General features: G+C 41.0%; 1 protein-coding gene across 6 annotated transcripts in view; it reads left to right on the forward strand.

Annotated features, from left to right (window-relative positions):
* The window catches only part of FGD3 (FYVE, RhoGEF and PH domain containing 3), an 89,224-nt gene extending 78,081 nt beyond the window's left edge, over positions 1-11,143 (forward strand). For 3 of the 6 annotated variants that reach the window (XM_040076200.2, XM_040076203.2, XM_040076204.2), the window contains exons 17-19: positions 2,107-2,256; positions 3,794-3,934; positions 9,729-11,143. In XM_040076200.2, coding sequence (XP_039932134.1) covers positions 2,107-2,256; positions 3,794-3,934; positions 9,729-9,953 — 516 coding nt within the window. In that variant the 3' untranslated portion in view covers positions 9,954-11,143. Of the gene's footprint in view, positions 1-2,106; positions 2,257-3,793; positions 3,935-8,093; positions 8,187-9,728 lie in introns of those variants that run through there. The other 3 variants (XR_005702808.2, XM_040076201.1, XR_005702809.2) reach the window with 3 other exon arrangements.
* Positions 11,144-12,201: the final 1,058 nt, after the last annotated feature.

The following is a 12,201-nucleotide window of genomic DNA, read 5'->3' on the forward strand; positions in this document are numbered from 1 at the left end:
TTAAAGACAAATTTAATGCCTCAGTGGATAGAAAGAAAGGTGCTTTTCCTGGGGGTGCCTGTGTGTCTGGGGAGAGGGTTGTAGTTTGTTAACAGAAGCAGTGGCCTTAAGGCAGCCTCACTTCACCCAGACAGCAGCTCTTCTAAAATGAACAGCTGAACATGCAATATTAAAGATGGTATTAAGCTATTAGAGAGCATCCAAAGGAGGGCAGCGAAGATGGCAAAGTGAAGCCATGTGAGGAGCAGCTGAGGGCACTACTTTTCTTCAGCCTGAAGGAGAGGAGACTGAGAGGAGACTCACTGGAGTCAACAATTTCCTCTGAGGGAAGGAGGAGAGGCGGACTCTGATCTCTTTCTGTGATCTCTTTTCTAGGATCCGAGGGAATGGCCTGAAGTTGTGTCGAGGGAGGTTTAGGTTGGATATTAGAAAGAGGTTCGTCCCCCAGAGAGGTCAGGTACTGGAACAGGGTCCCCAGAGGAGCAGTCCCAGCACCAGACCTGCCCGAGCTCCAGGAGGGTTTGGACAACACTCTCAGGCCAGGGTGTGACTCTTGGGGATGCCCTGTGTGGGGCCAGGAGCTGGACTTGGTGATCTTTGTGGGTCCCTTCCCACTCAGCATATGCCATGATTCTGTGTTTCTTTCCCTAAAGAAAGGTTGTGCAAAAGTGGTTTCCTCCTGCTTGAAAAACCAAAGAAAATCCATCCCAGAAAGACAAGGCTGGGTTACTTTAGGCACCTCCCCTAAAGCCATTTATCAACGGCTGAATTCTAATTCTTTTTTTTTGGGGGGGGGTGGGAGTGTCTGTAAATTGTAACCGTGGCCAAGATGAGATGGACTTCCGCAAGATGACTTGAAACCTCATTCAGTGTTCTTAATGTAACTAAAAGTCATATTATTTAAACAACATTAGCCATTTGAAGTAGGGGCAAGTTTTCAGCTGCAAAGAGATCTAAATGTATAGTTAAGATATTTAAAGAAACCTCAGTCTCAGCAATTTAAATTAAATTGCTGTGGAGGAGGCCTTTTTACCCTAGAGGTGGGATTTTCAACCTTCTGGGTTTGTTTTTATTAATAATTGCTCAAATAATGAAATACATTTCTGGGGGTTTAAAATATCCCATTGCAAAGTCAGCATTACTAAAGAAATTAAATAATGGCTTTGCCCCAGGAGCAGAGAGATAACATGAATTGCATCATTAATAATTTATTGTTAAACCATTATTCATTGTGCAATGCCTTGTGGTGTGGCAATAGCATTCGAATTAAAGAAGTTAATTTGTCTCAACGAAAGACTGTTATGTTACTAAAAAGGCTGTCTTGCTTTTATTTGGGTAACACTTCCTGGATTAAGGCAGTCCTCTTCATACAGTAATTAAATTCTTACAGTGAACCATAACAACATATTTGTGTGCTGCAGGTTTGTGGTTATTATTGTACAGAAGGGCAGAGTGGATGTCCGTCAGGCTGACACCCTGGGGACAGCTTCTCTCCCCAGAGCAGGTGTATTAGAGACATTTTTTTAGCATGAAAACAGGTTCTGGAGCTGCAGATCTAGCATTGTTTCCAAGCACTGGCTCCTTGGGCCCAAGGTGCCACTGCATGCTTTGGGCAGCTGAGTCAGACAAATAATTTTTAATGGATAATATATTGGACTATGTTCTTAAAATAGTTGGTGCTTTCTGGATTCCTCAGTTCTCCAGGATGTCCTTGATTGTTGAGGAGTGTCAGCCACTTTCACTCTGAAAATCAGTCCTTCCTAGACCATTAAAAACCACTAATTGTTTCATCTACTTAAGCTCTTTTTGACTTATAAAAGCCTGTGGGAAAAGACAAGAAAAGCGAACTTACATGTTGGTTATACAGTGTTTCCCCAAAGACGTAAGTTTTCTTTAATTTGGTATTTTGGTGTATGGCATGGGATCACAAACGCGTTAATTATTAATTAAGGTAGATATAGTGAATATTATACTGGTCTCTCTACCTTATGTTTAGAATTGGTTTCATAGAATTTTGCTTTACTAAATACCATTCTGCAAGTCTATTTCTTTGATAAAGGGTTGTGTTTTAAACATGGCTAATTAAACACCATCTGTCTGTTACAGGTGATCTGTGCAAAATGCTCTGAGTTTAAGCCACTTGCAGATAACAGCCGCCATCGAGTGTGTAAAGAGTGTTTCCTGCAGCTCCCAGCAAGCCCCTGCAGCCCTGGGGTGGAAGCAGTTGGGGAACAGAAGAAAAGACTAGCTGCAGAGGTACAGTCTTTGGCTAAGCAGCTTTGTGAGGCTCTCTCATTTTCTAGTGTATTTATTAAAAGCTAATCAAATCGGTTTCCTTTTCTACCCCACCGTGGTAGATCCTCTGACCTATGACTCCCATTGAATGCACCTGCAGTCTGGATGCTGTTTGTAGATGGTGAGCGTTCATCGTAGGGTGCTGATCACACAGGGATGCAAACAGGTTTGGCAGCTAAGCTTTAGCTTCCAAACTTAGAAAAAAGAAGGAGAACCCTCTGACTTCTTTTTATTATGGTGTATTTCCAATCTTGAGCTGTGCAGAGTAACTATTCAAAAAATATGATCTGTTTTTCCACTTTTAATTCCATGTAGCAACTCTGTTGCTGGGAGGCTTTGTCAGCTTTGTATCCAAACATCTCAGCCGTAGAGTGGGGTAAAGCTGCAGGCCCACCTTGCCCTGCCCTGAGCTGCCAGGACTGCGGAGTGCAGAGAAAGTTCTGGATCCAGAACCTGACCCCATCAAAACCTTCAGTTATGGCATCAGATAGTTCCCTCTGTGGCAGGGGGTTGGACTGAGATGGTCTTTACAGTCCTTTCTGACCCAAACCATTCTGTGATTCTGTGATACGTGCTCCAGCTGTGCCTAGAGATGATGAGCTCTTCACGGGTGCCAGTACAGTCTGTGGTATCTCATGATAAACTTTGCAGCACTGTTTCAGCAGGAAAAGTTTCAGGTGCAAACCTACACCTACACAGGGAAGAGAGAGCTCTGTTAATCTGAAAAGGTGAGAGGCAAACCAGTGAAATGGGACCCACAGCTTTACTTCAGAAAGCAGATTACAGCAAAAAGCTGTAAAAACCTCAGGAAAAGTGTCATTTTTCTCTCCTCTACTCAGGCTGCTAGTTTTTTTGTTAAATCCTCAAAGGATGAGGTCAAATGCAAGAAAGCCAGTGTATAGAAAGAAAAGATCAGAGTCTGGCTTTTTCTTTCCCTTCTATTTACGTTAAACTTTCTTAGCAAGCTTAGTAGCAGCTGAGGAGATTGCCACTTAACAAATGTTATTAGCAGCTGCCAGAAATCTTCAGGAGACTTCTGTGCAAATCCTAACGCAAACAGGAATTTTGATTTTCTTTGCCATCAGAACACAATTTCTTCCAGTCTTTTTTTGCACTCTGACTAGGCTCCATCCACGCACAAGAGGATCTGTTAATAAACGCTTAGCATCAGTTTGAAGTAATCTCCTGGCCTACTTTGCTAAGTCCAAAACGAGCTGCATCCTCTTAATCACCGTTCTCAGTTTACTGGGTGGAAGTTGAATTTAGCTTAATGTCCACTGGGAATGGTGGTTCAGCCTCTGCCTATTACATGGAATTATGCTGTTTCTTAATTGTATGTAATAATTGTTCATTTTTTATTTGGTTATGGCCTATCCAATATTTGTCCTCAAGTGTTATTTGACTGCACCACTTGAGTATTTTATATTTAATTCTAAGTATTTTGCACACTTAAACATAAATAGAAACAGCTCTGTTTTATTTTTTCCCCTTCATCCAGAAGCAAAGCATCCTTGTGGCTGAGAACAGCCTCTTTAGCAGCTACCTCCAGTTCCTTGAGAAAGGGAAGACTTGGTACAAAATGTGGGTGACCATCCCCAAGAGTGAACCTCTGGTTCTGTATCTGCAAGGAAGCAGCCAGGTAAGATGGTGCCATGAGGGTTAACACACAGAAGAAGAAAAGCATAAGTTTAAATATGTCGAGCTGAGAAATGGGTCAAAGGATTTGGCTTGGTTTCAACAACAGAACTGAATTTCCTATTCTGGGCGCAAAGCCTCAGAGTTTTTAGGTTACGTTGTTACCTGTACTTACTGCTGATACAGTTGTGAGCAAATGTTAAAGCCCATTGCTTTTCCATTCAAATTTTTAGCAAAAAAAAAGAGGCCAAAGAAGGATAATTAAGTAGCGCTTCAGCTTTTTTAAGGTTTCAGACAGGTGTAGTAAAGGGTTTTATTACTCTGTCATTAGGGAAAGCACTTTCCTGTTAAATATATAGAATGGCAAAGGAGGCTGAATATTGCAATTGCTGGAATTGCAATTGAAGCGCCTTTTTTTTTTTTTTTTTTAACCTAGTTCTGGCTTGATGGGATAGAAGAATTTGTGAAAATGTAGATGTTCTTCAGCCTGAAAAATTATAAAGCTCTTTGTCATAACATGGGGTTTTATCTTTACTTGAAATACTTACATTGCTAAGAGTTTTATGTCTCTAAATGTACTGTTGAAGCTAACTAGCATTTGTGTGTGATGAAAGTCAAGGAATAGAAACATCTATATCCAAACTAGAAATATCTGTCATGCTTCCTTAGCGCTGAAGAACAACAATGCTGAAAGGAAATTCCCCATATCCAGTTTTGCATTTGGCATTTGACACATTTATACACAGCTTTGTTTTATCTTCTGTGTGGGATGGAAGAAGGAATGAAACTGAATTCAGCCAGTGATTACCGTGCTGTAATTGTAGTGATAAGAAGGTTTTCTTTCTATTAGCATCTGTTTGTGGCTAGGAACAGTCAAGAAAATCAATTTTCCCTGTGATTTTATAAAGCATTTCTGAGTAAAGCTCACCCCATCTGATCAACAAATACTACACCTTGTCATTAGAGCTGTGTTCATTTTGCAGCTTGTCAGCAGGAGCACCTCTGGCTTTAAACAAGTTTGTGTAATGTTTTAAACACAGTGCTCAAAGAGGCTGAAAGCTTGAATTTCGAGCTTCAGCCCCCTTGGCTCCACCTGTGGTTCCAACTCCACCCTGGGTAAGCCTCCAATTCATCCTGCAGGCAGCGAGCTGCCTGGTTTCCCTCCTAGCCAGCAGGACCCGTGTGGCTGAAACTACACATTGGAAAAGCAAACAGCCTCACACAAGGCACTGAAACAAAGGCAATAAATCCAGTCTTCAGCTCTCTCTGGAGTCAGGGTCTGGGGAAAGGAGCACTGCTTTAAAAAGCCGAGCAGAGAGAACAGCTTCACCTGCAGAACTTTTCAACTGATGGCAAGATGTGCCTCAGGCAAGGGCCAGTGCAAGCCCTGCATCCACACAAACCAAGCCAGATTGTCTCACACTTGGGCGAGGAGAATGGGAACAGAGGGAGAGAAGTTTAAATTCTTTGGCCTTCCTCACACAGGAACAATGTGTGTCATCTAAGAGGTGGCAGGGGTGAGAAGTTGAGAGGAAGCAACATCCCTTACACAGTATGATTGAGAATTTCTCCTACTGCCCAACTGATTGTTGCAGTACAGCACAAATAATAACCCACGGACATAAATCACCTGCATTCAGTGCAAACTCAATGGTGCTCGATTCTGCAGGCGCCACCTGACAGTTGTGCAAAGCCACAGATGGAAGCTGGAGGAGCTTCTCTGCTTCAGTTGCTATGTGCTTTGTCTGTGCCCTGCCAAATTTGATCTTGAGTCTCTGCGGATATTATTAGTAAGATCCTATTTTTTTAGGGGGAAAAGGTGCCTTTGGCACTGATGTCAATTTTACGACAGTTAAATTTAGTGGTTAATGTCCTCAGCTATTTCAGGGGTGAAATAAATCTCCCAATTAAGTGTCTAGAAAGGAAAAGGACAAGGTTATTTATCTTACATTCCAGAACTGGGATTTACTGTCAGGAATGAGACTATAAACAACAAAAGTTATTCCTTTCTTCAAAGGCCTGCCATTCCCATTTGTATACTTCAAATTGCATCCAACTGCAGGACAAAATAAGGAAGCATGTCCTATTTCTTGATATTAATACAACATCCTTATTAATTCAGATTTACCTAGGATACACTAAACTTCTGAGAAAAATCTCTTCCAGAGCTTCATTACTGGTGTCTGAATGTCTGCAGTCATTTGGGAGCCACTCATGTGCTTAAATATTCTTTTCCCAGCCGTAGTTCTGTTTTGCAGAACCATCTCCCTGGATCTCACACACCTCTATACCTGCAAAGCAACCTTTCAGTGCCTGAGATGTGTCTTTTGGGAATAATATTGCTAACAATAGTATTAAAGGTCTTTATGAAACATAGACTAAAGCATGACTGTAGAAGTTTGAAAGTTGGGGGATTAGTGTTAAGAGGAACAGAAGGAATAGCTGCCTCTTGGGAAGAAGGAGCAAACCATGCTGAATCTGGAGCTTTGGGTACAGTGAAAGCTTCTTCTTCTGCACCCCTGGCCTTCACACCAAAGAAGGGATGCTAGCACAGGTAGACACATGACTCACAGATTTAAAATAGCAAGAAAACTGCTCTTTTGCTTTACACCCTTGTTCCAGGAGAATGAATTAATCCCCTGAGTGTTTGCAGTTCAGGTCTTGCATAAAGCTTTATGCATGAGGATTCCCAGGTTGTTTAAGTTTGGGAATCATACCAATTTGAATTGTCCTCAAATGGAGTCATAAATTGTATAGCTATTTGTTGTGTTTATCTCAGTGAAATTATAAGAGTTTACTTATAAGCGAAGACCACTTCAAGTGTAAGGAGCAGCAGTTTTAAGGTAAATTAGTCTTGTCTTTCCAAGGGCTCCACCTGGACCTTCTGCCCCCTTTGGCCTTGTAAAATGCACAGCTACTTGCAAAGCCCTGACACGAACTTACATGCAAAGTTAAAGGTTCCAGGCTAGCTGGAAAAGTAATGGATTTTGGAGAAATGTGAAGGGTAAAACTAGCATAGCTAGAGCTAGTATATTTATATATATATATCAGATCAAGGTTGATCAAAGAGAAAATTTTGCTTTATAAAGAAGAAAAATCTTCCACTCATCATGTAAATGTGATTTACTTTTAGAAAATAAGGGAATAGCTGGGTTTGAAATTGAGCTCAGGGTTTTTGATGAGCTTTTTTTTTTTGCTTCCCTGTTGATCCTGTTTAGTAGAAGCTTTACCTGGCCTTGCAAAAAACTGCTCGCCCTTTTTTGGTCCTGAAGATCTTTGCATCACAGGAGTCTCTCAATTACTTGTGTAAGGCTGGCATTAGATCATGAGTGGATAAAGAATGGAGTTTGGGTAGAAAAAACCAGGGATTTTCTAAGCCCACTCAGAAGAAGGCAGGGGGGGAAATCCATTGGTGGGTCACTGTTGTCTGAGAGAGCTTATACACTGCAAAGATCTGTGCAGTGCAAGAGGCGTGTCTGTATGCAGGGGTGCCTGAAACAGAACTGCTTTTGTGGTGGAACTGAGTTGTCTGTTCCCAAACCTTAAACCCTGGATGTTGCAATGGCAGTACCAGAGCAATAAATACATGCTGCTGTAATGACCTAGATAAATAACCCATTTGTGTTGTGCTGCTGAGACTCAGGAAGAGTACACAGTGCTTGTGATTGCTGACAGTATTACACATCCACTAGATTTTATGTATCACTCACTCACTATCTGAGGAAAATTATTGTAATCAGTCCTAAAGTGAAGCTCTTTAAGCACTGTGTATTTTGGTTTGATGAAATACCAGTATAATGCAGTTGCACTATGTTGCATGCAGAAATATTTAAAACAAACAAACAAAAAACAGTCCAACCAGCCAAATCTGGTAGGCTCTTAAAACTAAAACATGAATTTCATCTCTCTTGTAAGGCCTGTAAATCCTACTTACATGCTCAGTATAGGGCTGGAATTCCTCATGGATGCATAATAGCCCCTGGATTTGCTGGGCTTCAGGCAGGAGGGAAGGGCTCAGCGGCAAAGGACATCCACAGATGCTGCTGGTGCCAAAGAGAAGTCTGGATTGGGGGTGGGGTATTCCTCAGGGCCAAGTGCTTCACCTTTTCCTGTCACTAGTACAGCTTTTCAGAGATAATGTAAATGCCTTCCTTTTGGATCAGGCAGGTACAGACAAAGTGCCAAAGGCAGCATATTAAGGGAGGATGCAAGACCAAATGCAGACTGCTTAATTTGCCTGTGTCTGCACATGTTGGGTAGGTGCAACACATACAACTCAAACATCAGTTTGCTCTTACAGTGCACTTTGTGGCTACAAACAACATCATTTGTCATTGTCATGGGCAACCTACAAATTTCCATTTGACAAGTCTAAATGTCTTCCAAACCAAGACCAGTGAAACAGGCATGGTTGAGCTCGCATGTGCTCTTGTGTATTTGTGTTCATCAGTCCTGTGTTTGCTTGCTTGGGCAGTGCCGCGTGTGCAGGAGCTGCTCTGTACTTCTGCATGGGCAAGACCTTCCTGTTTATAGGGATGTGGCTGTGGTGTCAGGGAATAGAAACTGTGCTGCATTTAGGACAACTAGTTACACTCAAATGGGAGCTGTGTGTAACTTTAGCGTTTGGCCTAAAGCTGCTTTAAATCTCATTGAATAGTGCTTGGTCTTAAAGCAGTTGGACTCCGGCATTTTTTCGTGACGATAACAAGCGATAGATGAATAAATCAAGAAGCCTGTATTGATTTAAGAAACTGTGATACATTTTTGTGTATTTCTTGCCCACTTAGTTAATGTATGTGTTTGCATTGATGTGAGCAGTTTTGATACTTTAATTACTTTAGACAAAGTGTTAGAAAAGTAGGCTTTTTTGGCCATTGTTCTCAGAGTTTTGGTCCTCTTTGAGATTTACCAAGTCATCTGCATTTGGCATGGGCTGACAAAAGAATGACTTTGCCACTCCTCTGTGGGATGCTTCATTAGCTTTGGTATGGAGCTGCAACACAAGCAGCTGCTACAGAAGGTGACAGCTTTGTACAGATGCTTGATGCCTGTGTGATTCAGACTTCAGTCTGGGGACTCATCTTTAGAAACACTTTGCCGGGAGCAGTTGAAGAGGTTGCTTGGCCGTGGCGCACCCTACCTTGCTAAAATATGTCTTTCTTGAGAGCTTAGGAAAGGAGTTGGTTGATGCTCAAGATGTGGCAGTTAGAGAGCTGTATTGCTCCTTAGGTCTGGGAGTCAATCCGTCTTTCAGAGGATGGTCAGGAATTTGAGCATTGACTTCCTTGACAACTCTCAAAGGCATCATAAATTACTGAAAATCAAAAATTGTCTTTTCTTTCAAAGGCTTTTCCCTTGCCCCTTAGTTGTCTCGGTGTCTCTCAGGGTCCAGCTTTGCTTATTTGCTTTCTTTTAATCGATCCTGAAAAATACCCTAATCCTACAAACTCTTCTCAGCCAGATCCCATTGCCTGTACCTAATGCAGAGGAAATTTTGTAAAAGACACGTTCATAAGTTACATGAAATTATATGAAAAACCCTGGCCATATTTGCTGTGAAAGGAAATCAGTGAAGTAAGAATAAAGCACCAGTAAGTCATTGCTTTCTGCTGGTTTAAGCTGAGCAGTGGGTACTGCCTTGTCCCCGCTTCCTTTGCTGCAGCGCTGAGCAAGGAGCCTGGGGCTGTGTCCGTGTGCTTCCCGCAGTGTGTGCCTGCCGGCTCCATGCAGTGTGCCCGCCCTTCCCACCTCAAACTGCCTTTGCTCATGAATTCTTACATTTGTTCTCTCTCCTTTAGGATGGACGAAGCCCACGTCCTATCCCTCTGCCCGGCTATGAAGTCAGTTTACCAGGTTCTGGTGAGAAGTTTGAAGTGAAGCATGTTTTTAAGCTTTGCCAGTCCCATCAGACTCTCTATTTCAGTGCAGAAGATGAAGAGTTGCAGATGAAATGGATGGAAATTCTCACCAAAGCTGCCAAAGGGGAGACTGAGGATACAGCTGAAGGGTTCAGCAACCCATAGAGCAAGTTTCATTTAGTTTCTTTCGTACATGCTATAAACCATCACTTGAATTTTGTATTCATGGCACTTTGGAATCTGTATGGCTTTATATTTTCATGTGTCTGCATAGGAAATTCAGTGGTTTCTCACCTTTTATTGTACAATTTTCACGTACAGTAGCTACCTGCCACATATTATGTTAAAGGAAAAAGTAGTTATAGTCGGTGGTGGTGTCAGTGCTGGTTGTAAAACAAAAGACAAGGAGCAAAGCATTAATTTTAACAAAGGTAATGGAAAACCATCAGTCTTTTGTTTTCCTAAATGTATATTTTCCAGTCCTTTTGATTGCTGTTGAGTGCAGGATGTGTATAGTCTGTGATTAGTTCTATAAATGCTGCCTTTTAAGTTAAGTGTTGTAAAGGCTCGTGCTGGCCGCTGACATTCCATTCTCTGCCTCGCCCTCCTGGTAAGGTCTTTGTGATGTGTGAGCAATGTACTGCGTATTTTCCCATTGCTAAAGCTATGTCTCTGCTATTTTGAGATGACCTGTTCAAATGACAAATACTGTAGAAGGGACTTCTAAAAATGACTGCAAATGGTGCAGAACAGAAGATTAAGAAGCCTCATTGATTTTAAGCATTTACTATATTGATTGCTTTCTTCTGGAACCAGTACTTACCTTCCTTCTATTGGACCCCATTTTGATGTAAGTGAACAAACATTTTTATACTGCAAACCGGGTTATGATCAATAAACAAGAACATTTTTAGTACACACCATACAAAAAGGTGAGTTTTTTGTTGTAATGGTTAATTTAAGTGGCCTAAGTTTTATTTATATAATTTGTAAATAATGTTTCATAAGTATTTTAAGAATTTTTAAAAGACCTCAGCTAATTAACAGGATTTAGTGCATAGTGTAAGAGATATTTGTATGAAGTGAATTTGTAATTTAATTTTCCTGTTCACCTGTTTTTGTCTTATTTTCAAACATTAATCCTTATCTATTTAAATAAAAATTCCTGCAGTTAACTCCTGAGCCAGATTTCCAAGGCACAGTAAAATTTAGGTCAACACTTAATGTAGGTTAAAAATATATATAAAAGTCCAAAACAAACAAACAAAAAAAAAGGCATGTCTGTTCCTAGTGGTAGTAAGCATGTAGTATCAATCAAAATGAAATAAAATCTGTCACAGTACTGTATTTTTAAATGGTTTGGTTTAACTTTTGTTTCCTGTTCAGCCTTCTATATTTTCTGATATTGATAGAGACGAAGAAATGCTCCATACAGACAGAGTTTTTAGGATTGTTGAAAATTAGTAATCTGCATCAGTGAGTGTTTTTTGGACCTACAGAAAAGGACTTATCCTTGTTTGGCGTTTGGTTTATTTTTTACATTGGTGAATAAATCATATATCTGAAGTCCACGATGATAAAAAATTAGAGGCCATGTATTTGATTATCTACTGGAAAATTTTCCTGAGACTTGAATCTTTCCTCCCTACCCACCCTCTCCCCACAGTCTACACAGAAAAGATTTCTTGAAGAGTAGCTTTTACCATGAAAAGGAATTCTTTCCAGTGTGTGTTATTTCTTCTCCCAAGCTTCCTTGAAAATATTATGTAGAGCTTGCCTTGAAAATTTACTCATTTAGTATAATTTCTGGTTTGGAGGTGGGAGTTTTGTTTGTTTGTTTGTTTGTGTTAACGTTCTCTCATTCTATGATTCTAGGCAAACCAAGGGAAATGTGCTTAGTGAACATACTTATAAACCAGCAGGCAGTAATGCAGGAGCAAAGACCCTCAGAGAACAGCCCCAGGCTGCAGAACACTGTCCTAGGAGAGTCTGTCTTGGTGATTGACCAGCACAAGGTCCCAGAATACAGTGCCGCTGTGAAATCACAATCAAATCCTCTGAGAAATCACTACCTGTTTCTGAAGCCTTGTTCTAAATTTACACAGGATCTAATCTTGTCCAGATCAAAGGCTGGAGGGTTAGGACCTTTGTTTCATTCTTCTTCATCTTCTCTTCTGTGGAAGGAAGTGGGAACTCCCAAAGCTGAAGAAATAGATGTTGCTGACACTATTTGTCATAAAAACTGTAAGCTTTAGACTTTCCCTTGTCATAAAAGTTCTTCTGAGCTCATCTGCTTCTGTGCAGAGGGTTAACACAGGGATTAAGCATCCCATACATCCTACTTATGCCTTCGTGTTAGTGCATAAATAAGATTTAAGCTACTAATAGCCCCTTTCTAGCTCTGCTTAGAGCT

Source organism: Hirundo rustica, chromosome 12 (assembly GCF_015227805.2).
Source record: "Hirundo rustica isolate bHirRus1 chromosome 12, bHirRus1.pri.v3, whole genome shotgun sequence".
Lineage (NCBI taxonomy): Eukaryota > Metazoa > Chordata > Aves > Passeriformes > Hirundinidae > Hirundo > Hirundo rustica.